The sequence below is a fragment of the Hermetia illucens genome, chromosome 3 (genome assembly GCF_905115235.1).
Source record: "Hermetia illucens chromosome 3, iHerIll2.2.curated.20191125, whole genome shotgun sequence".
NCBI classification, from domain to species: Eukaryota; Metazoa; Arthropoda; class Insecta; order Diptera; family Stratiomyidae; genus Hermetia; species Hermetia illucens.
In genome coordinates this window covers 102,663,039-102,688,677 of record NC_051851.1, presented here as the reverse complement: position 1 = coordinate 102,688,677, position 25,639 = coordinate 102,663,039, and the positions used below count along the sequence as shown (strand labels likewise).

At 38.1% G+C, this 25,639-nt stretch overlaps 1 protein-coding gene across 2 annotated transcripts in view; it reads left to right on the top strand.

Moving 5' to 3' along the window:
• LOC119650721 overlaps positions 1 to 8,973 on the top strand; it is a 60,759-nt gene extending 51,786 nt beyond the window's left edge. The window contains exon 3 of one of the 2 annotated variants that reach the window (XM_038053739.1): positions 8,861 to 8,973. In XM_038053739.1, coding sequence (XP_037909667.1) covers positions 8,861 to 8,894 — 34 coding nt within the window. In that variant the 3' untranslated portion in view covers positions 8,895 to 8,973. The remainder of the gene's footprint in view (positions 1 to 8,860) is intronic. The other variant, XM_038053737.1, reaches the window with a different exon arrangement.
• Positions 8,974 to 25,639: the final 16,666 nt, after the last annotated feature.

The window sequence follows — 25,639 nt, the reverse complement described above, 5'->3', positions numbered from 1 at the left end:
AGTTAAAAATTCATTCATTCGCGAAAAAAGATAACGGTAAAAAAACCCGAACGTATTTTTTCGCAATGGTGGTCCTGAGGTGTTTTCCGATAAGAGACGTTATCTAAAGAGTTTTTTTTAATTTATTTTGAGTTTATTGGTATTAAATAGTAAAAGTAGCATTAATTTGATCAGTATGGGCATATTAATTGATAAAATAAATGAATTTATACGGAAAGAGATACTTTTGAGAGAAATGCAGAAAATTGATGTGGTTATTTATAAAAGGGAACTATGTAGTTGTGAACTGATGTTTATAAAAATGACAAATCTTGCTATATCTTCTTTTTCTTCAGCCTTTGTCCCGTTCACAAGCGGGGTCGGCTCGTCGTGATCGGCTTCGCCATTTGGCTCTATCGAATGCCTGATCTGGGTGCAATCTCGAGGCTTTCAAATCCCCATCCAGCGTATCAAGCCACCGTTGCTTAGGTCTGCCTTTTGGTCGTTTACCATCGACTTCGATGTTCAGACCAATCTTTGCAAGTGAATTCTCGTTTGCACGAATTGCGTGACCATACCATCGAAGACGCCTCTCTCGCAACTTTTCCACGATCGGTGCAACCCGATAACGATCGCGGATATCCTCATTTCGGATGTGATCTAAACGTGTGACGCCACTAGTCCAACGTTGCATCTTCGTCTCCATTACCGCAATACCGCGTTCATTGTCTTTTATGGTCGACCAACACTCAGAACCATAGAGAGCGACTGGACGGACGACATTACGGTAAATTTTAGATTTGAGACGTTCGTTGATACGTCGATCACAAAGGACACCAGTTGTGGAACGCCACTTCATCCAGGTTGCGTTAATGCGTGAAGCAATTTCATAACGCAGCTCTCCATTGGCTGATAGCGTTGAGCCGAGGTATTTAAATCGCTCAATTCTGGGCAGATCACTGCCGCTGACAGTGATTGTGCCTGTTTCATGCTATATCTAACAAAATTGAATATGAATGAATAATCAGTAAGTAAATTTTGAGCGAGTTAGTTGAAAAGTGGGTCAGTCTGACAGTGGGGGAGATAAATGAACGTAATGATGTGAATTTATTCCGAATATCCCTTGGCATAAATGCATTTTCAATACTTTAAAACTTTTTTTTTCATTGAAAAAAACTCACACTCTGTGCCTTTGCAAGTTTCTATCACATGAGGACAAAAACGCAAACATCTACTGTAAAGCAAAGGTTCACTATTCATGCCATACAGTGGCTCCTAGTTTATTTGACACAGTCACGGTTTTTAATTTTACATTACTATATATCGAAACTAGGAGAATCATATATTTTGGATAACGGGAATCTCAGAGCAATTTTGGCTTATGGCATACAATACCTTTTCCAAAATGGATGATGACATAACAATGGAGCAGCGTGAACTGGCAATTCACCGCTTTAAAAAAGGTAGGTTGTCCCCAATATTGCTGAAATGGTCAATTTAAGTGTCTCTATAGTCCAACGCATATTCGAGCGGTCGTGTAACTAGAAAGAAACCTTGTATTTCAACAACAAACACGAAAAGCCGGTCTTCCTTTGACAGGGAACACATAAACAATGATTCTACTTCTTAAAATACCGCAGTTTTTGTGGATGGGTTTAAGTTTAATATCTTCGTCTCCTATGGAATATTTTACGACTGACGCAAAGCAAATGCCGAGCTAAACAGCCTCAAAACAACTGTGAAGCATGGGAAGGGTCATGTTATGAATATCCCCAGCACGAAGTGGTTAGTCCAGTTTTTATTGGTGGAATTAAATGCATTACCTCAATATACTAGAAAAGTCGGGATATCGGAAGCTGGGCATTTCGAGTAAAAGGTTTTGCACTGATCTTATGTGAGGGAGACATATAGTAAAAAACGCAAAATATTCCTAAATATACATATATGCATATATATCAAAGTCATCAACATTTTGCAAATTCTAAATAAACAGAGTGTCCAGATAGCTGAGTGGTTAGAGCATAAGGCTATCACACGGAAGGTCGCGATTCAAATCTCACTGGTGGCAGTGGGATTTTTAACCTGATTTGATGTCGGATATCAGTTGACTCAGCTGTGAATGAATATCCGAGTCAAATCAGGGTAATAATCTCAGGCGAGCGCAATGCTGACCACTTTGCCTCTACAGTGTGCTACTGTAGTGTACTATTACGGTCTTCAATGAAGTACTATAACACACTTGAAGGCCCTGATCTAATATGGATTGTCGCGCCAGCAATTGTTATTAAACAAACCAACGTTGCCAATCCAAATTGATCTGACGCATCTTCATGTGTTTCCATTTTATCCCATGCACAAAGGTATACAAACATGCATTTAAAGTAAATTCCACTGGTACTAACGTATACATATCTCTATCCAATTGGATCCTACCCGCAAATTTAATTAGCACTTACATATACATACAAATGTCTTTCGCGTAATTGATACCGATATACAAATAACTTCACAAAGCTAAAAAAGGAAAATTAAAATGTCCTCATAAATCCCGCCGTTTATGTAACTTCACTTTATATGATGATGACGTCATACTCCTCTACGAGCGTAATAAATTTCCGTGAAATGCAAAAGTTTCAACGCCAATAACTTTTAATAATAGTTAGATTTCATTCAAACTTATACCAATGCCAAATCTTGTACTTCTAGGGTTTTGGAGTAAATTTCTAAAATATACTATTACAAACTTTATTTGAACAGATATCGGAATGGGATGTTTGTATTTTGAGGCCTATAGATAGCACCGGGTTCTGAGAACGGGACCGTTTTCACTTTTTCAAGCACACATTTTGAGACCTCACTCTCCTATGTTTCACCCAATAACAGAAATAACATCAGTTTCGAAAAGCGGTAATCGAACCCATTCATTTGATACCCCACATAACTGAAAAAAAATATACAGCCCCCCTCCAAAATCAACATAAAATGGTGCCACTTGCCATATGTAAAGGTGTTCACAAACCACACCTTACTAAATTTTGTGACAATTAGTTTAACCGTTTCCGAGTAAATCGTTTCGCACAAAACCTTAAAAAATTTCCTGCAAAGTGTCGAAAAACTGGGCTTACAGGAAGATTTCTGCTTCTACGAAGAGAATTTCGGAAATGGGCAAACTTGGCTAATTTGGAACTGATCGCACGTAATGTCACCACCTGTAGAGTCTCCTTATATAAACGTCACCAAGCATTTATCAGCAATTTTAGACAACAACATAAGGAAGGCCTTGCTGAAAGAATGGCAAAAAATTACTCCTGATTTTACATAAAAGCTGGTTAACTCAATGCCAAATAGGCTCCAGACGGTTAGTAAAGCGGGAGGATATCAAATTAAACAATAATTATTAGCACACGTGTTTTATTTAAAAATAATTTGAAACATGTGTTGTATCAAATAAGCTGCGACCTAAAATATTATTTTCTAGCTCTTACACAGTTTTGAAAAATAAAAGTTTCCTAATTAAACAACAACCTCCCTTTGTGGCACATTTTGCATGCGTATGCATATAAATATGCACGCATCTAAATTGATCAAATGCACCTAAATATTTGGGCTTGACTGCAGCAGCAATGGCGCCACACGCTATAGGCAAAGGGATTCACAGATCATATCTTCTCCCCAAATTTCGTGGAAACAGGTTCAGTCGTTTCTGAACAAATCAGTTGTGACAGACAGATACTGAATCAATTTTAATGGTAGTTAGTATTATTCTGCTTTTCTGGTTGTTCCAAAAAAAATAAAGTGGGTTATTATTCTGAAAGGTTGTAGTTTATGCCACAGACAGACATGCATACAACAACAACACATTAAAAAGTCAGATCAATCGGTCCAATAGTTTTCTTTCTAAATTGCTTGAATCAGTCAAAAAAACTGGTTTTGAGGAAAACCTGTTTAAAGATTTTTTGTTTCAAAGAATGCGACGCCTGTACCAGACAAAATTCCTCCTTTTTGCTGTAAAAGTTTTGCTGCTTTAACTTTTCTTCTCCACGGGCTATTCTTATCTCTTTGATGCTTCTTTATTACGTTTAGTGGCTACCCTTATGCGTAGGACTTCACAACGGTACGCTCTAATTGAAGATACAAGTAACGGTGCGTGCAACAATTTCAATTATACTTTTACAGGCAAATCGGTGTGAAAAACAAGTCTTCACTACACTCACTGTAACGTTTTTCATCAGATTTAGGAAATTTTAGGCCTTTATTGCAGTTTTATTTTTCATAACATAACACAATATTAAAGTATCATATAATATTGCATACAGTTTTTAACGGTACTTTCTCATATATAGAGTTTTCCCATTTGGTTTTAAAACCATTAAAAACATGTTTTAAACGAAAAAGAAATTTGAAAATATCAAAAATTTTTGAGTAGACAGATCCCTTAAAATTTCTGACTCTGATCAGTTTTATCTATACAAAGTTCTGATTGATTTTTTAAATCTTAGAAACTTTCAAATATCTTGTGTTTTCTACAAAGTAAAATGAAGCCTAGACTCCAAAAGGAAGATTTTGTAAAAAACATTAATTTTATTTTTCAGGAAGTAAGTAGTGTTTTACGTAGGCACCTGTCGTGAGACTTAATCCTGCGGTCCTCCTCAGACACGGATTGATTTTGTGACCACAATCAGAGCCCCGCTGAAACAAGCAACAACGGTACCAGTCTATACCAAGTGCATGACTGAGCATTCATACTGATGGATGCAAGAATTACCTAAATCTCTACCGAACTATGGAGTACGGCACCCGTGTTGATACGCAACACCACGTCGAGGCCCGAAGGTCTCTTCTCGCTTGAGCATAACCACAACCACCATGAAACTCCCACTAGGGGGGGCAACCGCAAACAACCGAGCTGTACTCACATACAACGGGAGTTCACCCGAAATATGAGAGTCCAGGTCCAGGTCCCGATTCCCATGGTACCAGTATACCCCTGGTAAGGTTTCGTGGCCAAATTGCCACTTCAGATGAGTCCCCGTGCAGACTCGGGTCTGATCGTCCTGATTAGGCCTTTGGAGCATTCGCCTACTGAATCACGGCCGGCAAACCCAAGTGATTACAGCGTCTCCCGGTGCCACCACTATGGAGGTTCTCCTCGGCCACTTGGTTTTGGTTTGGCCGATAGGGTTGCCGCCCCATCTTCTTCGCCGCCACCTCTGAGCACCAATCCTTCCCATAGATGGGATGATGACAAAGACCAAGACGTAAGGGCGTTACTACAACTGCCGAATTAATGGACCTCACTGTAAAGTGGGGATGCTGCGCCATTGATAATGGTGATGATAGTTTGGAAAGCCCTTTAGAAATAAGTGGTTTAATAAAATAACCAGACAAAATCTAGTGAACTTTGAATCGAATGCAACTATCCAGTTTTTTTTTATTATCTACAGTGTTTGGTTAAGTTCTTTTTTCATCATAATTATTGTAACAGTATTGATAAAAATTGCTTATCCTCTATTATGTTATTTGGAATGTTCATTTCATTAGCATGTATGAAAAAGCTATCTTAATGCCTCGCATGCTATGGTCTAAACAAAAATGGCTATATAACATTTATCTGATCGTTTCCGGAACATTAATCAGAGGTGAACATTTCCTGGAAAACTCTTTCTGATCATCATGATTCGGCAACTTTACGCCAATATTTTCGGCACTGAGATTAATTGACGATTTCTTACACACCATATTATCTAACAGAAACGCTTTATAATTCAATCAAAGTATTATGAACTACTTATTTAGATTCAATTTCAAGTTTCACAAGGTTTTTGTTTGGGGTGGGAGAGGCAATTTGGTTTTTTTGAATATCTAGAAAGTCGTCAAAAAGACTATGTTGGAAAATTTTGTTGCAACCCTGCGGAGAAGTGTTGAGGGCTGATGTTTTAAAACTGTATTTTTTCCATCTTCAGTTATTCTGATTTTCAGACGCTCAAATGAAGATAATTTGATATTTTTAATGTTGGAAATTGATGGAAAAATATTTTATCTGCTATTATATTAACTACACACCAGTAATGGGTGACCTTTAAAGCTTTGCCGAGTGATAGAAGTCAGCCTATTTTATATATTTATAATGTGCGTATTACATTGACCCTCGATTAATATCAGTCAATTGGACACTAAACTGTAAACCTAGCATAAGTGGCTTCTCTCTCGTTAATTAAATGGGTTTTATACATATGAATGGTCACAGATCAAAATTGTTAACATCCATAATTTTCTCGTAATTACAAGCGTTCCGTACATGAAGGCCTTTGTTTATGGTAAGAAAAGTGTTTATGAGAAAATTAGACAAATGTCTAACGGTTTTACCAACACAACACGTTTAACTACCCAGAGACCTAACATAGCAGATTTTTACTTTTGAAGCAGAAATAGCGAACAAATTAGACTGTATTTTTACATTGTTAATTTTAGAATTGAGCAGGATCAAAGGTGAAGTTTGGAAAGTGACAGAAATCCGACGCTGAATAAATGAAGTTTTAGAGTTTTGCCACATCAACTGTGGAAGGAAAAGAAACAACGCTACTACAGTATTAACATTTTGCTTTGTTGTTATTATAACACATAGTTGCTCAAAGGCTTGTATGTTCTCAGAAAAGTTTAGAATAGTATATCTTTCTTCTTTATTTCTTATTCGGTTTCTTTTTCATTGCACTATTCTTAAAGTGGAAATTTGGTGAGAACGTGTGGTCTGTAAATCCCTGTACATACAACCGGTAGTATCATTTTGTCCTGGGTGTAAGGGGGGGGGCTCCTCATACATGTGAAGGGGGGATGTACGTTTTTTTTACAGAATATGATCGTGTAGGGTATCAAATGAAAGTTTGTACTTTTTGAAACTGATGTTTTTTATGTCGGGTGAAACATATGGGAGGGGCTCAAAATGTGTGCCCCAAAAAGTGCAATAAATCTCCAACTGAAAGGCCTGAAAAAATTTTGCTCTATTCAAAGTCTGACCTGGATGCAATTGCGAGAATTTCAAATTCCCTTCCAGCATATCAAGCTAGTCCAACGCAATATCTTCGTCTTCATTACCGTGAGACGCCGTTCATAGTCTGTATAATTGCCATTATGATATCTGCTTCAATAAAGTTATTTAGAAGTTATTTTAGAAATTTACTCGAAAACCCCCCATAAGTTCACCCTAGAAGTACAAGCATATATACATATATAGTTAAAAAAGCCCACGGACTCTCTTCTCACCCAACCGGACCGAGGGGCGACCGATCTGATGGGCTGAAGGCAACGTCCAAAGGCCCGCACCAACATCAGTCGAGATTGTGATAACTTGCAAATAATGGTATTATGCATTCTTAGACCTACCTACCTGTATTTTAATCTTCATAAGCGATTGAAAGGAAAAGTTTCGAATCTATTGTCCGTTAGTTTACATATACCTTCTGCCTTATTAAAATCGGTTTACTGTCTGTCTGTCCGTCGCACGCATTTCTCTCGGAGACGGTTGTAGCACGCATATAGTGAGTTGCATCCTTTTACGTAGAATATAAGAGGGGGGAGGTCCCCGTACATGCGAAAGGGGGGTGTAATTTTTTTTTCATCAAAAGGTCTCGGTTGGAACTTCGAAGCTGGTGTTACTTTTAACATTTGTTGGAAAGGTGGGGAGTGCGAGGGTGTTGAAAGTGATCATTTCTTTAACGAACCCATTCTCAGAAACTACCCAACTACTATAATTTTTAGTAATTGACAGGAAAATACCCCTTAACTTCACCCTAGAATCAGGAAATTTCGCAACAATGTGTAGGCTACAGCATGAGTTATATTAGGTCAAAGCTACCGCTTCTGTGCAAATTCAAAATGTCAATATCACTTGAAAGTGGATATTTCCACATAATATATGCATATATTACGTGTTACATACTAATGCGACACACTCAAATCTCTTTATAGAAGAAATATACAAAACCTTTCATACCTGAAGCGTCTAGCTTTTGATTTCCCGACTTGTTTTTGTTTAAAAAATAATAATGTATATGCTTAAGCTGAGAAACGTCTTTGGGAAAGTGTTCCATATATGAGATATGTATAGTCAATAATATGGAGACTGAAGAAAGTGGATTGAAACTAAAAACTACTTTTCCTTTTCAACATATTTTCTCTTAATTCTTATACATTTACACCTCTTTCAAATAAGTTATTTCTTTTTCTATGGCGCTACCGATATGGGTCTTGGCTTCTCGAAATGTTCCATTCTTCTTGGTCGAGAGATCGCGTCCTCCAAGTTCAGAAAATGAGCAACGTGTAAATTGTGTCATCCATGTTATCCATCTGTATCAGAGTTATACCCTCGTAAAAGTTTCTTTTTGTCTTCCAAATAAACAGAAACCGTATGCTTCACTTGATTGTGGCGAAAAATTTCTTTTCCCCCAAACTCTTTTTCATTACAGTCATCGCAACAATATTGTACCGTTAGGAGTTTGAAGATGATCCCTGCGATATCCTCTCCTCGCCATAAGTTTTTCAGTTGGTTGGGGCACAATGAACTTCTTCGGAAGTAGTGTATTAAGGCTTATCGTTTTTTTGAAATTTCTACAGGTGTCTAGCCCCTTAATGATGGCGCGAAACTCGATTTTTCCCCATTCTTGCACTTACCTACCGGCTGGCTTGTGTCATCGATGATCACTCAGTAAATAACCGCACAACTTAGTACTTATCCTCGTAGTTAGCTGTAATCAAATTTAATTTGCCTCAAATCCATTCTTAATTGAAGTCCGATATGCTGCAATGATGTATTTAGTCTTAGTTTTTCTATGTGTCTCATGATATTAACCTTTAGATTATCTCAAAATATTTTCTTCTATTTCAGGTACGTTCAAATTGCTCCAAATGGCGAAAAATAAGGTTAAGTACAGATTATCAAATGGGGAAAACATAAACCGAGAAATTCTAGTTACCAAATATTTAGTAAACCGTGCTACCTAATAGATTTTCCTCAATTTATTACAATACATAAAATACAAACTCATATACTGCGTCCAGATATTTACTATTGCCGCAAACTCCAAACCTTCAACAAATAATTACCTTGATTTTGCGTATCAACTGATTTTGTGTATCAAGTGTTACACTAGACGCAGACGTGCAACCAAATTATTGGTTGGCGCGAGATTGCACGTGTGTGGACAGGTTGCGGTTGGCCATGCAGATTGCGACATACAATCTCGCTGTCACCGCAATTTGCCGACAAACGTGCAATCTTCCTGCAACCAACAACTTACTTGACAACATGCTTTCACGTATGTGGCTAGCATTAAGCTAGCTCAGCACGTTTGCCGCTTGCTGGAATCCAGTGGCAACCAAAGGAAGAGCTTCCATAAAGATTCATTTGGGATTATGGTGCTTCAAAATTCCTATATAGGAAACTTGGTTGAAGTACACGCTCATATATATTTTTAAGGTTTTGTTTGCAAAAGATCGGTTTAGTGTTTGTCTGTCTGTCACACGGACTTTTCTCAGAAACGGCTATACCAATTGGCACGAAATTTGGTGAGAAGGTGGAAACTGAGCGCCCAGACATGCGGTGAGTGATATCCTTCTACGTTAAGATTAAGGGGGGTCCCTATACATGCAAAAGGGGGGTATACAATTTTTTTCCATCGAATATAGTCATGTTGGGTATCAAATGAAAGGTCTCGATTGATACTTTTTGATGCCGGTCTTAGTTTTGATATTTGTTAGAAAGGCGGGGTGTGGGAGAGGTGCAAATTGATGATTTCTTTAGCGAACCCATTCTCAGAAACAACCCTACCGAAAAATCTGAAAAAAATCATGAAGCTACCTCTATATAGTGTCCAGGCCCCAAAATACTCTCCATATCGATATCTGCTCAAATTAAATTAATAATCGTATATTAATATATTTTTGGGGAAATTAAGTAAAACACTCCCTTAAGTTTATCCTAGAGTTATAGTAAAGTAGAACATAATAATATTATCTGCAAGTTTGATCAAAATCATACTATTACTAACAAAGTTACAGTAGCTCAAAGTTGACTTTACCGTGCAAATTTACTGCAACTTAACGTCAATATCATACTAAAGTGAGTAGACTGACATGCTATACATAACGGGCAACCTACAAATGGGATAGTTCTGCACTCAAATATACTCACAGTAGAAGCAAACAAAACCTCTCATTCTAAAGCGCCGAGCTTCCGGTTTTCCGACTTGTTATTCTTTTGATTTTGTTTTAAGTACAACAGTACAGTGTTATACATATATTTACTTCATTGGGTAAGTGAAAATATATTTTACAAGTATATATAAGTTTCATCTTTGAAGCAATGTATTGTTTTTTAACCCTGAGCAGTAAAAATATTTTTTCCTCAGAGTGAAATTATGCGGTGTTTCCAACGATTAATTAATTGAAGTGATAAAATCTTGTTGTTTCTTTTTCATTGGTGTGGGTATTTATTCTTGCAAATACCGATATTTCGGGGACCACTTGTTCTCTTCATCAGTGCTAACAAGTCAAGTCAAGTCAAGTAACTTGTTAGCACTGATGAAGGGAACAAGTGGTTCCCGAAATATCGGTATTTGCAAGAATAAATATCCACACCAACGCAAAAACAAGTCGGGAAACCGGAAGCTTGACGCTTCAGGTATAAAAGGTTTTGTGTTTCCCTATGTGAGGAGCATAACGTAGTTCTCCATTGGCTTATAGCATTGACCCGAGATATTGAAATCGTTCAGTTCTGGGCAGGTTACTGCCATTGCCAGAACTCAGCGATTTAAGTATCTCGAAGGGCAGGTTACTGCCATTGCCAGAACTCAGCGATTTAAATATCTAGCGTCAACGCTATCAGCCAATGGAGAACTGCGTAATGAAATTGTTTCACGCATCAATGCAACCTGGATGAAGTGGCATTCCCCAACTGGTGTTCTTTATGATCAACGTGTCAGCGCACGTCCCAAATCTAAAATTTTCTGCAATGTCGTCCGTCTGCCACTCTCTATAGTTCTGAGTGTTGGCCGACTATAAAGGACAATGAAGGGCGTCTTGCGGTAATGGGGACGAAGATGTTGCATTGCACTGGTGGCGTGACACGTTTTGATTACGTCTGAAATGAGAATATCCGCGATCGATATGGGTTTGCATCGATCGTGGGAAAACTGCAAGAGAGGCGTTTTCGATGGTGTGGTCACGTAATTCACGCTAACGAGAATTCAACAACCAGTATTGATCAGATTACATCCTGATGAGGCATTTGATACAATAAAACGACGAAACCGATCATCACGAGCCGACCCCGCTTGTGAACGAAGGCTGAAGAAAAAGAAAAGATGTGAGGAGCGACGAGTGCACGACAGCTCCGTGTAATATAGCTAAAAATTCCATTGCCCTCTGTTTTCTAGAAAGCGATTTAAATAAATCATTTGATGGAAAGCCCTGTGTTGATAATGGTTACCTTCACACGCTTCACGCTCTGAGTTTAATATTATTAGCGAATGAAAACAATTTAACCAGCATCAAATATAAAAAAGGGCTAGGGAGAATTAGAATCTTCTTGAATGGAATTTAAATATTTCACTGGAATTTCAATTATTCTCGTTAATTATGACGTCAGCATCTTATTTGTATGGCTTAGGATGCTGTTAATTAGCACGAAATTGATAAGTTTGAACTGCTATAACTTTCCCACTAATAGTTGGATTTTTATGAAACCTGGCATGTGTATGCACGAGGTTGTCCTCTATGTCGGTGTACACTTAGGATGAACTTAAGGGGAGTCTTTTGGTCTATTTCTAAAAGTTGATAATATACTATTAGTAAATTTTTTGAGCAGATACCGGAATGGGACATCTCTCGAAGATTAGATTTCACATAAGTGTTTTACACAAAACCTTAAAAAGGGCTGCAGATAAATAGATTCTTCATAAATGTGACTTTAATATTCCACGCGAATGTCAATTATTCCGGGTAATTATGACGTCAGCATCCGATTTGCATGGCTTTGGAAGCAATACACTCGCGCGAAATTGCTAAGTTTGAACTGCTATAACTTTGGCGTTAATTGCCTGATTTCTATGAAATTTGGGGCATATACACGAAATATTGTCCTCTATGCTGGTACAGAATCCGGAAGTCCTAGGATGAATTTAAGGGGGGTTTTTCAGTAAATTTCTAAAAAGTAGTAATATACTATTAGTAAGTTTATTTGAGCAGATATCGGAATGGGACATATTTTGAGGCCTAGATTTCATCTAGGCGCACCACTCTGATTTTTTTCGGATTTTTGGGTTGGGTAGTTTCCGAAAATGAGTCCTGTCTCACTTCAAATGCGTACATTTTGACTCCTAAATCACGCACTTTGCAATTTATGCCAAAACTAATGTCAGTTTCGGAAAGTACAAATCGAGACCTTTCATTTGATACCCTACACAACTATACCCGGTGAAAAAAATTTTTGAATCCCCCCTTTGCATGTATGGAGAGCCCCCCTTTAAACTCCACCTAAATTTATGCCACTCGCTGTATGGGTGGGATTTCATAGTTCCCATCTGTCCACCAAATTTCGTTTGGATCGGTTTAGCCGTTTTGGAGAAAAATGCGTGTGACAGACAGACATTGAATCGATTTTAATAAGGTTTTGTTTTACACAAAACCTTAAAAAACCACAAGTTTTTATTACTTCAATTTATTTTTTCCTGTTGGGAAACTCCAAACTCGCAGAAACTCACTTGCAACTGCAATTTACAATGAACATCCCACATCGGTGAAGTTCGCTCCAAATCGACAAGGTTCGTTCGCATACTGTATTTCACACCGTTGATTCATCTCACACACCCGTTGATTTTTGCCAGAAAATCGACACTGCATCGGATTAGCTACAAATGCTAGCGAACGGATACATCTCGAGCAAAACACCCTGTCCACACGTTTGCATTACGATCGTTTGTTGATGGTTGGCAAGTGTGTGGATCCGCCAGATCGATAACAACCACGCCAAACCCCCTATCCACACGTTTGGGCTTGAGGCTATCTTTTAAGGCTTGGCAGATGTCGCTATAGACATTTCTTATCTGACACCCCGAGCACAATATTTTATTCCCAACCAAGCTCTCAATAGGGATTGCCTTTTATTTCCGGTTTTATTAAAACTATGCAAGTGAATTATGAAGTCATTGCGTATCTTCTACGTCTTCCACACCCAAAGCATCAACTTTTTTAATTACGCTATCTAAAAATCGCCACATTTGTTTTGAACAGGATAGTGCTACTTAGCTGTACTGCACTCTTATCATTAAATAGGCGCCTCGGAAAATAAGGTCGAAGCAGTATTAATGCTAGCATCAATTGTAAATGACATTGCGATAACAGTTCGCTACGTATTACGAGTATGTTATCTGTAACAATGTGGGGGCACAGTTTGGTACGCTTTAATTTCATACCGCGCCGCTTAATTTTGTTCTGCTGTCGGTGATGATTTTAATTTTTTCAAGCTAGGGGTGTTATTCGTATTGAATTGGCCGAGGCCATAAAAATTTCTATATATGAAGCGATGTGAAAAAAACGTTATCTGTTCAATTTATAAATTATAGTTTGGACACAAATTATTCAATAAATCCAGCTTCCTCAGCGGTACCCTGCCTTTGAAACTATGAATGGAAAAGGGATGAGATCTGTTCAATAGGAATATATCAAGAGTATGGATAAAAAAAAGATTAATCCTTGGAAATACAAATAGTTGTTGGTTTTACAATTTTTGCTTACTATATACTAATTGCCCAGTGAGAAAAGGCTTAATCAGAGCAGAGTTGATCATGAGCGTTTGGAGATATGAAACGGTTGCAATGAAACACATCACGTCACGTCATTTAGTAGTTTAAACTGCAGCACTTGAACTTTAGATACTACTGAGTGTTCTGGTCATGTGACAGATATTGACCTCAACACGCCTGGCTTTCTCCAGGACGTCTATCGTGACAAACTCAATGGTTTCACACCTGTGACAATCTCTGTTTGAATTTTAATCAGGTAAAAAGCATACATTGCGGAAAATTCCCTAAACTTCCGAATTTACGTACGTACATAGTTATTGCATGGGAAAGTAATAATTTTGATCAACTGAATACTGACATGCGTTTTCAGTCATAAACGATACCAAAGGGTTACGGTTGTTCAGTCACGGGAGCCATGAGCAGCTGGCTTCCACCAAGCAATTGCCTCCCAGCCATATGTTCACGGCAATAAAACTTGGAGTTGTTTCTGCTATGACTAATTTCTTTTAAATACATGTACGCGGTATCTTAACGTGTCGGCAGAGCGAACACACGAAGCTATTTCTTGCAATGTCGCTTTTCCCTAGCATAGGCGTGCTATCGTGCATTGATGTTATAATTTACGCTTTTCTAATCTTAACCTCAAGCCCACTCTTGCTCGGAAAGGTTTTGTGGTCCGGTATCTCCATCTTTTCTGCCGTTTATCTTGTCTTGTTGTCAGCCTCAATCTTCTTTGTATGGAACGCAATGGCGAGGTCTGTGCGCTGCGCTTTGTTTCGTTGTGCCGCGTCACTTGGAGACGTCGTCAATACACTATTTCTTAGCCCAACTAAAGAAAGCTTGAGACAGAGTACGTTAAAAAGAAGTAGTCGAGGAGCAAGAAAGAAAAGTGGGGCTAGGTCTTTGTCAACCAGTATGGATGACTGTAGAGGTTTAACCTGCAGTCTGTAGCCAGATAGGCAGCTAGCTCGCTGGGCCGCCAGCCTGAACCAGCTGTTAGCCAGCCAAGTAGGCTTGAAACCAGAACGACATGCCAGACTAGTTGCAGGGTCTTTGGCTTTGGTCGAGTCGCTCACCGAGTCAGTCTTTACAATTACTCTAATGTGGATGGAAGCAAGAAGTGAAATTTCGTACTCCATGTAATAATATAATACTCCAATAAAGATCCGCCGAACTTCGCACCCAGCAGCCGCGCTCTGAGTTAATAAATTACATTTCAATGCGATTGTTTTGATTACACGTCAATTAAATGCTAGCTGCCTGCTACCTTGCGAGTTTATTGCATGTTTGCTACATATTGCACGCGCGCTCTCCGTACGAAATGCCGGGCATATTTGCTCCATCCATTCGCCCCTTAAGTTACTGATGTGATCTCCAACAGATGGAAATAAATGAAGTTGTGCGTTTGTTATAAACATTTGCCTTCAACAAATTCAACATCGACTGCCTTTTAGTAAGGCTATTATTGTTGATAAGTGTGTGTGCGTTTGTGAAACTAAATGGGCAACACAAGACTGAATGTCTAAAAAAACAAATTTCTTTGTTGTTGGGAAGAACAAATGATGAGTGCATTTCCTTAATCGCAACTATCGAAGTGATAACGCGGTGTTATTTGTCCATATTGGCTCGTGTGATCCGAATCATTGTGATGAAAAGTTCGAACATTGTCAACAATCAATATTTTTTTTGTATATTATGAAACTATGCTTTAGATTACCGACATGTTTCCAGTTGAAGCATATTTCAATCACTCAAGAGCAAAATGTATTACTTTCGAAATGTATCGCATGCTGTTTTGATAAAATGGTTTGTCATTTATGAACTTGACTTGCGCCAGGCTACGTTGTGTATATTATGTGCAAAATAGGAATATGGATTCAAGCTACAGGATATTGTTTCTTCAGAATTCGTAGATGTCTATTGATTGAAGATATAACTTTAAAAGGTGCTTCTAAAATGAAGGAATTGTTTTCAGAAGTTGTGACCAGAAAGCGTCATGATCTGATATGTTGTACATTGTTAGTGTTGTTTAGAAGAAAGATACATGCGAGAGTATTTCAATCGCCTTCCAAAGAAATTATATTTTTGAAGACGGTTCCCGTTGAATTCTTTAGGAATCGCATCTTGCTAGTTTCAACACAAGAGTAATATTTTGCTTTCTGCAGCAAGGTAACTCCAATTATCAGGGGACTGCTACTTACCGATACCGATGCACATGACATTCGATCGCCTCATCTTCTCTTTCGCTAAATATTACCTGACCCTGATACTAATTGTCACTTAAAATACTACTTGGTAAAGTTTAGTAGCGTCAATAAAATTTTTAGATCCCATATTTCATTGGCTTACTGCCCCTTAGTGAATTCTGGCGCTTGGATAAAAGTCAGTTCTTCGAATACTTTCGGTACGATCGACAATAAATGCCTTTGTCTCAAATCGCATCTTCCTTGCGCAAGTGGGAAAATATTGATCTGTCTTTTTGTCGGGTAGCTCGCAAATAGATTAACAGGGATGGCAGGTCTAAATTGAACCCTCCAGTTACATTATTCGCATTTGAACACCACTTGGACCATTCAGTTCGCTGAACACTGAACTTCTTAAATCAGTAGCCCTCTTCATTTGGCATAGATATCAAATACGACAAAATATTTATGAACTTATGACGTCGGGTTCACTAAAAGAAGTCAAATAAAGCCGTTATGTTAAAAAAAGAAACAAATGGTGGCATAAGCAAATGATTTGATTCGGTTTCCAAAACATTAAATTATATTCGTGAGAAAAAATGTCCACACCCATGAATAAGACCGTGGATATTTGATCGCCGCAGCTTTTTTCGGCCTACCAAGTACAGCTTGTCTTTTCTGGAGATGCTGCATTTAAATGCCATTAGGCAAAAACCGGTTTTCTATAATTTGCAATGACTCTCATAATTGCAGGCTAATTTGGCTGGTTTCGTCATAAAACTACACCGAAATCGAGATCCATAATTTTCCTTCTTGTTAACGCAGTGGACTCTACATTATTTTGCTATTTCGCACAGACTGTCATGCTGATCTGTATTCATTGCCAGTGCTACTTTCCTTGTAAAGAGGAAACGTGCACATAAAATCATTATGCAAAAAATTGTAAACATATTTACCCCCTATCTATATAAATATATATATAAATGGATTTACGCATGGAAAATGTGTTCATTCACACCAGGTTCCCTCGATGGTTGACGCTTTTATGTTTATAACATTATTGACCAGAGATAATGTGCGGGTTTCTGCGAGACGATTTCCTTTTCTCTATTATATATTTGTACAAATTTACATACAGATTTGGTCATATTTTAAAATGACAATAAATACAATATCATTTGGGTCAAGACACTCTCGGTTTTGCTGAGTTTATTATTTATTCCAATGGTAGTTCAAATATAATCCATACTTCATGGGGAACAAGACATAAAATAAATAATTTTTTGGAGGGGAACACGCATTTAGATTTGTTTTCCAGAACTCGATTCACTGCCGCGTTTTTAATTGAAGTGAATAAATATATTTTAATAATGTACCACGAATATTAGAAATTTCATGATATTGTTTAAAAAATTAACACTTTTCTTCTGGGTAGCAAACAAATCAAGCTAGTGTGAGCCTATTTTTTTTAAAAAGAGTAGCATCAATTTGTATAGCTTAAGTAGAATGTTTTATTTATTTGGTAATGTTGCTTATTTTGTCGATTTATAAGACTTTTGTCTTCCCATGAAACCCTAAAATGTATGTTCGAAAAAAGTAGTACCGTAGTTGTGTGTATTGTGTCCGTCATGCAATTCGCACTAAACAGAACATAGCGCGTCAAAACCTTCCGAAGAAAAAAACCCTTTCAAAACGGCAAACAGAATAGGACATATATATTGGTATCAGTAAATAAATAGATCATGCGGTGTCATCTTACCTTACCTTCTTAAATGAATGGCGAATGGAAATCGAAATATTTCCTTTTCGGCAAGTTTTGATAGGTTTTGTGTAAGACAAATAAAATGAAATCTTGTGGGACGGTGGGGGTGTGAACGCCCACACATGCAATGTGTAATATTGTTCAACGTTGAGTTTAACGGTGGGGATCCATATATGCAAAAGGGGGCTGTGAAATATTGTTTTACAGAATATAGTCATGTGAGTTACCAAACGAAAGACCTCAATTAGTAGATTCAATTCTGATATTTGATTCAAAAAGGGGAGTCCAGCGGTTGGAAAGTAATCATTTCTTTCATTAACCGATTCTCAGAAGCCACAAAAAGTCCCAAACCCCCATTAAATTGATCCTGGAGTTATGATTGCAGTAATATAGGCTATAATATACAATATGATACTACCAAGTTTGGTGGAAATCGCACTGTTACTAAGGAAGTTATAATAGGTCAAAGTTGTTGCTTTTGTGCAAATTTACTGGAAGAGAGATTTTTTATGTCAGTATCACGTTGGAACGTTGGGGCAACTGAGACAAATGTGCATTCAAATATATGATACATACTTATATGAGAAATCCACAAGCATCCCACTTCTGTTTTCCCGACTAGTTTTTACTCCACACCGCTAACCACTCCATTTGTTTTGCTGTACATATATCACATCCCATTTCCATCAAATTTGACTGCTGAAACGTATTTCTTCATGTTTTTCTAAAACAATATCATTGTCCTCATGTACGTATTATTTTACACTTTCTTGAACTTGCACATGGAAAATTTCGTCTATCTATTAGGTGTACAAATAAGTTTCCGCGGTTTTTTATAAAAAATTAGGAATTTATTGTGAAGGAACAGTACATTACGTTTTATTTAAAGTATTTTCCATCATTTGCCACTACTTTTCCCCATCTTTCTGGCAACATTCGGATTCCCCGTCGAAAAAACTCTTCATCTTTTGACACTATCCACAAATCTACCCAATTTTTGGTGTCTTCATATGATGAGAAGCGCTGCTCAGACAGACCATGTGCCATCGACCGGAACAGGTGATAATCGGAAGGGGCTAAGTCTGGTGAATACGGCGGGTGGGGTAAAACTTCCCAGTTGAGTGTTTCCAAGTATGTTTTTACCGGCGCCGCAACATGTGGACGAGCATTATCGTGTAAAAGAATAATTTTGTCGTGTCTGGAGTAGTAATGGGCGCGTTTTTCCTTAAGTGCCCGACTCAATCTCATCAATTGTGTTCGGTAGAGAGCTCCAGTAATGGTTTCGCTTGGTTTCAGCAATTCATAATACACGACACCAAGCTGATCCCACCAAATACACAGCATAAGTTTTTTTCCATGAATATTCGGCTTAGCTGTCGATGTTGATGGTTCGCCGGGCTTAACCCATGACTTTCTCTTCTTTGGATTATCGTAGTGAATCCATTTTTCGTCACCAGTGACTATACGATGCAAAAAACTCTTTTTTATTCCTGGCAAGCAGCATTTCACTCATGCATAATCGGCGTTCAACGTCTCTCGGCCTTAGTTCATATGGAACCCAATTTCCTTGTTTTTGAATCATTCCTAACGATTTTAAACGATGTGAAATTGCTTGTTGAGTCACTTGTAATGTAAGTGCAAGTTCTTTTTGCGTTTGGGACGAATCTTCCTCCAATAGTACTTCTAATTCCATGTCTTCGTACACTTTCGGCCTTCCACTGCGTTCTTTGTCCTTCACGTAAAACTCACCGTTCTTAAACTTTTGAAACCATTCCTGACAACTTCTCTCACTTAAAGCAGCTTCACCATATGCTTCTAGAAGCAATCGATGCGCCTCAGCTGCAGATTTTTTCAAATTAAAGAAGTAAATCAAAAGTTCCCGCAAATGATGCTTATTCGGCACAAAACTTGACATTTTTGCACGAAAAAAATTACGTGATGCTGATACGGAATCACTAGTACTTTAAGGTTATGGTGTTGCCGGATGACGAAACTTGGGATATTACGTTTTACATCTGACAATTTCTCCATAACCTTCTGGTGGGGCAATCTTTTGACAAACCGCGAAAACTTATTTGTACACCTAATATATTTTCGTTTTTTCTTGGAAATTAAATTTTCTTCACTTGAAGAAAGCTCTGAAGCGATGTTCGATCATTTATTAGCCTTAGGGACATTTCCCTTACTCATGTTTGCCTTTTTCTTAGTTTTCTTTTCGTTTTCTTTATTTAGTGTTGGTGTAGTGCTATTTGGTGTTGGTTATTTTAGTCGCTTTTGGAAGTGCAAACACAATGAAAATACAGTTTTACTTATATGGTTGCCGTTATCCCCTAAGTGGGGCAAGCTCGCCAACTATGCTTATGCGCCATCGTTGCTGCTTCGTTTGAATGTACCTCAACAGTCTTCAGGTCTCCCGAGAATTTTACACTTTTCTTCAACTGTCTTGGGCTAGTCGATTCCATTGCATGGCATGGCCAGCAGTTCTCGTCGGTGTCGCCTTTTGTTAAATTGTGTACCTGAACCATGTCCGAAGTTGCTTTTCGTCCATGATTGATCCAAGTCAGAGTAGGCCTATGATATGGCAATATCGACAAAGGATTGGAGCCTTCGAGTAACAATGGGGATCACTTTCCATGTCCTACTCTACTATCTCGATGTTCAAGTACCTGCATGCATATCCATATTTTACACCGAATAGGAAAGCAGATTTATCGCTGTTCAGGATGCGATATTTTTTGCTATCATATGTTGCTCTAATAATAGCTATTCGTTTCTCCGGAATGGCTCTCCTTCGCTGAGCACCCCATATACATCTTCTATTCACAATCGTTTCGATCGAGAAAGCTGTCAACACTTCTCAAAATCGAAGAAAGGAAGATGGAGGTGCAGATTTAAACTGCGTACACTATTCTAAAATAATCCGAAAGATGTTGATGTAGTCTGTGCCAGTCTGTTCTATGTCAGTCAAACACTGGAAATGCTTTTTACTGCTTCCAGAATAATTATAGCTATTATCTTTGCGAAAGCAATGGTATTCAAATACTTTTCCAATTGCCGCACTAAAGCCGTCGTCTTTTTTCAAAAACTTAACGATTGTCTTCCTTCACTCTTCTGAATTGTATCCACGTTACCCGCAGTAGATTTTGTTAAATAAGAAAATTGTTATTGCACAGAATAATTGTTTGTTTCTTTCCGAAAGACGATTTTTAAAGATATTCAACGGGAAAGTAGAAAATACAATTAAATTTTCTTGATAGAATATATTTGCTTCCCCGCTTCGTCGCGATAATGGGTTAAAAAAAAATAAAAAGACTAGGGTCAGGTGAAGACGGCCTCATAGCTTCACAAATTATTTTAGCCATATCACAACTGAATCTTCATTTGTCCAGTCATTTTTGAAATAATGGTAAATAGCTTGAATTGACCATTTGCGAAAATGAGTTTTCAATCCATTGAGTTAATGAAGATAAAATGTGCGGCGGACACTGCGCAAAAGACATGGAAATAAGCATGAGTTGCCTTTTCAACATCTTTCTCTACTTCATTTTCATTTGTTTCGACTGAGGCATGCAATGATGTATTCAAGTTGCGTATTCCAAGTGTAATGTTCCGATCTATTAGGCACTCCCAGAACTGTTGTTGAGGTCCTTAATGATTTCCTAGATAAATATGGGTTGGTTATAGATCTACTCTTCGTTCAGTTGAGCTCAGTATTATTTGCTAAACATATGTAGGGCTCGAATACTATTACAATGGCACGATGGTTGATGTGGCGAAGCGCTCTCAATCTCGTTGCCCTTACAAACAGACGACATACAACACTATTTTGAAATTTGCGAAAGACCTGACACTCGTTAATGTTGTATTCCCAATACCGCTAAGCGCGTTCTTACAATAACGCATGATGTTCAAGAGGAAAACATGAAATTAAGTAGGCTGTCTAGATCTGCCTTAATAAGGAACTCCAAATATCCCGGTTTTGCGCCAGGGTCCACCAATTCGATATCCCCAAGACATTTGTTTTTACAAAATCTGAATAGAAAAACTCTATAAATTCATAGTTCAAATGAAAGAAGATTTGAGTAATGATTCAAAGTAAAAAAATTGATGATTGATGATATGATTCAATAGAGTAGCGGAATTTCAAGTAAAATTATTGTAGTGATTCACATTTTTTTTAAATTAAAATAGTGGACGCTTATCGCCTTTATATATATTCATTTATATTCAAATGAATTATTCTTATGCTGAATCTACAGGTACATCATATCATACAACAGCGCTCAAATTTCCACTTCTCAGTAATATGACCACTAAAATTTCTACAAATATTTGCATAATATTAGCATAGCTTCCCAAGCCAGGTTTAATCATTCGTTGAACAAAGCGGAAATAGTAGTATTTAAAAGCAACACTGGAACATCTTTTAATTGTATTTGTACTACCATAGTATGAGCAATCGCGCGGGAAAAGTGTTATCTTCATAATCATTACAAAAATAAAGTTACAATGAACATGCATTTAACTTTTTGGAAATAAAACTGAGGCAGGGAAAGTATGGTGTGCGGCCTCTTGAAAGCGAAGCGAAAGAAAATTTAGTATTAATCATCATTTATTGAGGATTGCTGTATTTATCCATTTGTTAAGTTACTTTCGGAACGCATCTATCTAATTCATTCTTGTTTAAATGTGTTATCCTGAAAACTTGCAAAAGAATATTATGAATATTCCACATAAAATATGGGAGCAATTTCGCCAAGCTTCTCCTTGTCACGAAATAAGGCATAGTTGACCGTTTAAAATAGCGTTGTTTATAGATTGATCACATCGAATATTTTTATCGATTCACAGCTGCATAATTTAATACTGAAAAGTATAACTTTATTTTTTTTTAACTTTATTAAAATCGGTTCAATATCTGTCTGTCTGTCACACACATTTTTCTCAGAAACGGCAATACCCATTGGCACGAAATTTGGTGAGAAAGTGGGAACTGTGAACGCCCAAACATGCAGTCAGTGATGTCCTATGTTGGGATTTAGGAGGGGTCCCCATAGATGTAAAAGGGGCGTGTAAAAATTTTTGTCACCGAATATAGTCATGTGGGGTATCAAATGAAAGGTCTCGATTAGTACTTTTCGAAGCCGGTGTTAGTTTTGAGATTTATTAGAAAGGCGGGAAGTGGGAGGGGTGGAAAATTATGATTTCTTTAATTGACCCATTCTCAGAAAGTACCCAACCGAAAAATCTGAAAAAATTCGTGAAGCTGCCTATATATACCAGGCCTCAAAATACTCTCCATATCGATATTCGTGCAAACTAAGTTAATAATAGTATATTACCATTTTTTTGGGGAATTTGAGTAAAACTCCTTAAGTTAATCCCAGAGTTATAAAAGTTGGTAATAGTATAAAATATATGTAGCATATTATCCCCAAGTTTGATCAAAATCATACCATTAGTAACAAAGTTACAGTAGCTCAAATTTGACTTTACCGTGTAAATTTGCTGCGACTGATTATCAATATCACACTAAAGTGGGTAGTCTAGACATGCTAAACGCATATACATAACGGGCTACGTACAATTGCCAATCTTAGTTTTGACATTTGTTGGAAAGGCAGGAAGTGTGGGTGGGTTTAAAATGACGTTTTCTTTAACGGATCCATTTTTAAAAAACTACACAACTCTGAAATCTGAATAAAATCATGAAACTGCCCCAATACGGTGTCCAGACCTCAAAATACTATCCAAATCGATATCTGTTTCGTGTTTCTGTGGGTATTCATCAGGAAAGCGTCCTCTCACCACTCCTCTTTGTTCTTGTTATGGACACCGTCACACGGGACATCCAACGTCCAGCACCCTACTCACTGCTTTATGTAGATGCGTTTTCCTAGCATCTAATAGCAAAAATGATCTCAAACAACTTGCCCAAAAATGAAATGATCGCCTCATGCAACACGGTCTCAGATTGAATCTAAACAATTTTTGATGACCGATCCCCATAAGGCAGGCACAATCACTCTCAGCGACAGTGATTTAACCAAAACTGAGCGATTTAAATACTTTGGGTCAATGCTATCAGCCAATGGAGAACTGCTTCACACATTAATGCAACCTGGATGAAGTGGCATTCCACAACTGGTATTCTTTGTGATCGACTTATCAACGAACGTCTCAAATCGAAAATTTACGGTAATTTCGTCCGTCCTGTCACCCTCTATGGTTCTGAGTGTTGGCCAAATATAAAAGACAATGGATGGCGTCTTGCGGTAATGGAAACGAAGATGTTGGACTAGTGGCGTGACACGTTTTGATTACATCCGAAATGAGTATATCCGCGATCGTTATAGGGTTGCATCGATCGTGGAAAAATTGCGAGAGAGGCGTCTTTGATGCTATGCCCACGCAATTCGTGCTAAGGGGAATCGCTTGCCAAGAGTGGTCCGAACATCGCAGTCGATGGTAAACGACCAGAAGGTGGGCCGAAACAACGGTGCCTTGATACGCTAGATGGGGATTTAAAAGCCTCGAGATGACACCCAGATCAGGCATTCAATAGAGCCAATGGTGAAACCGATCACGACGTGCCGACCCCGCTTGTGAACGGGACAAAAGCTGAAGAAAAAGAAAACGAAGACTATGTTTGTGGGAAATTTGTAAATTTCATGTTCAAGGCACTGGTTCAGTTGGATTGTTGCGCCAAAGGTTATTATTATTATTTGAAAAAGTATGCATAATAATATTTTTTCAAAGTTTGACAAAAATGCAACTGTTCTTATTATGTTTATCGCCCTCTAAGATTCTAAAGATACGACTCCATTTACGCTACGCGACTCGACACGACATTCAGCATAACTGCCGCGACGTAATATGCCTATATTATTTTCTGCCAGCAACTCGGCCGCGTCGGGTAGCTTGGCTTAACATCGCGTCGCGCATTGTCGATCAAGTGTGTGTCGCCGCCCACGAAACCATATATAGATATTTTGACAGGCAGTGCAGTTTGTGGCGGTGTCGCGCGGCGAAGCGTAGATGGGGCCGTACCTTAAGACGTGTAAAGTAAACTCATATGAACGGCGGGGTTGGAGTTTGGAAAAACATATGTCATTGTCAAATTGTTGCAGTTTGGAAATGTCACATATCAAGGAATATTTTGAATTGAAGGTATATATGAATGCGGAAACGTGGATAGGTAATTTCTCACATAAGATGAACACAAAATCTTTGCACCCGAAGCATCCAGCTTCCGGTATTCCGATTCATTTCTTCTTTTCTTTTCATTCAAGATGAAAAGCAAAGATATTTGTATGCAATTTGAACTGTTAAAAAAGCGCAAAATTGGATTTCAGTCACACGTTCGCATATTTGCATATTTCGAATATTGCTAACAAAAGTGTATAGGGTTTCGTTATTGCAAGGACACACAAGAGATTCGTCTCCCGGCGCATTATTTGAAATTATATGGTGCGCATGTGCGACCTTCTACGTTACGTGCGCGAGAAAAATTCCGCGCATTATCTCTGGTGTTGGGCGTTGTATAAGACACATTGCATTGGTTTGTGGCAACGTAGTTGCGGGCATTTGGCATTGCATAGCTACTTATGGCTTCTCACATGCGATGGGAAGACACATACAACAAAACCATCTACGCGCCATCGACACACCAATACACAAGCCCCACGGACCAGTTAGCTCGTTCCTACCCCACGAATGCGCAATGTCATTCTGTGTGCCCTAGACACTTGATTTGTTCCTCCAATGTCTAGTCTTCTTGCGTTGTTGATACTCGATTTTTATTTGTTAGGACTTTTCCTTTGGGGTATTTTTCTGTTCAAACACAGCCCCATTATTTCCTTCTCATTAAAATTGACCGATAATGGGTCGTCATATATACCGAAATGTTGAGCAGCTTC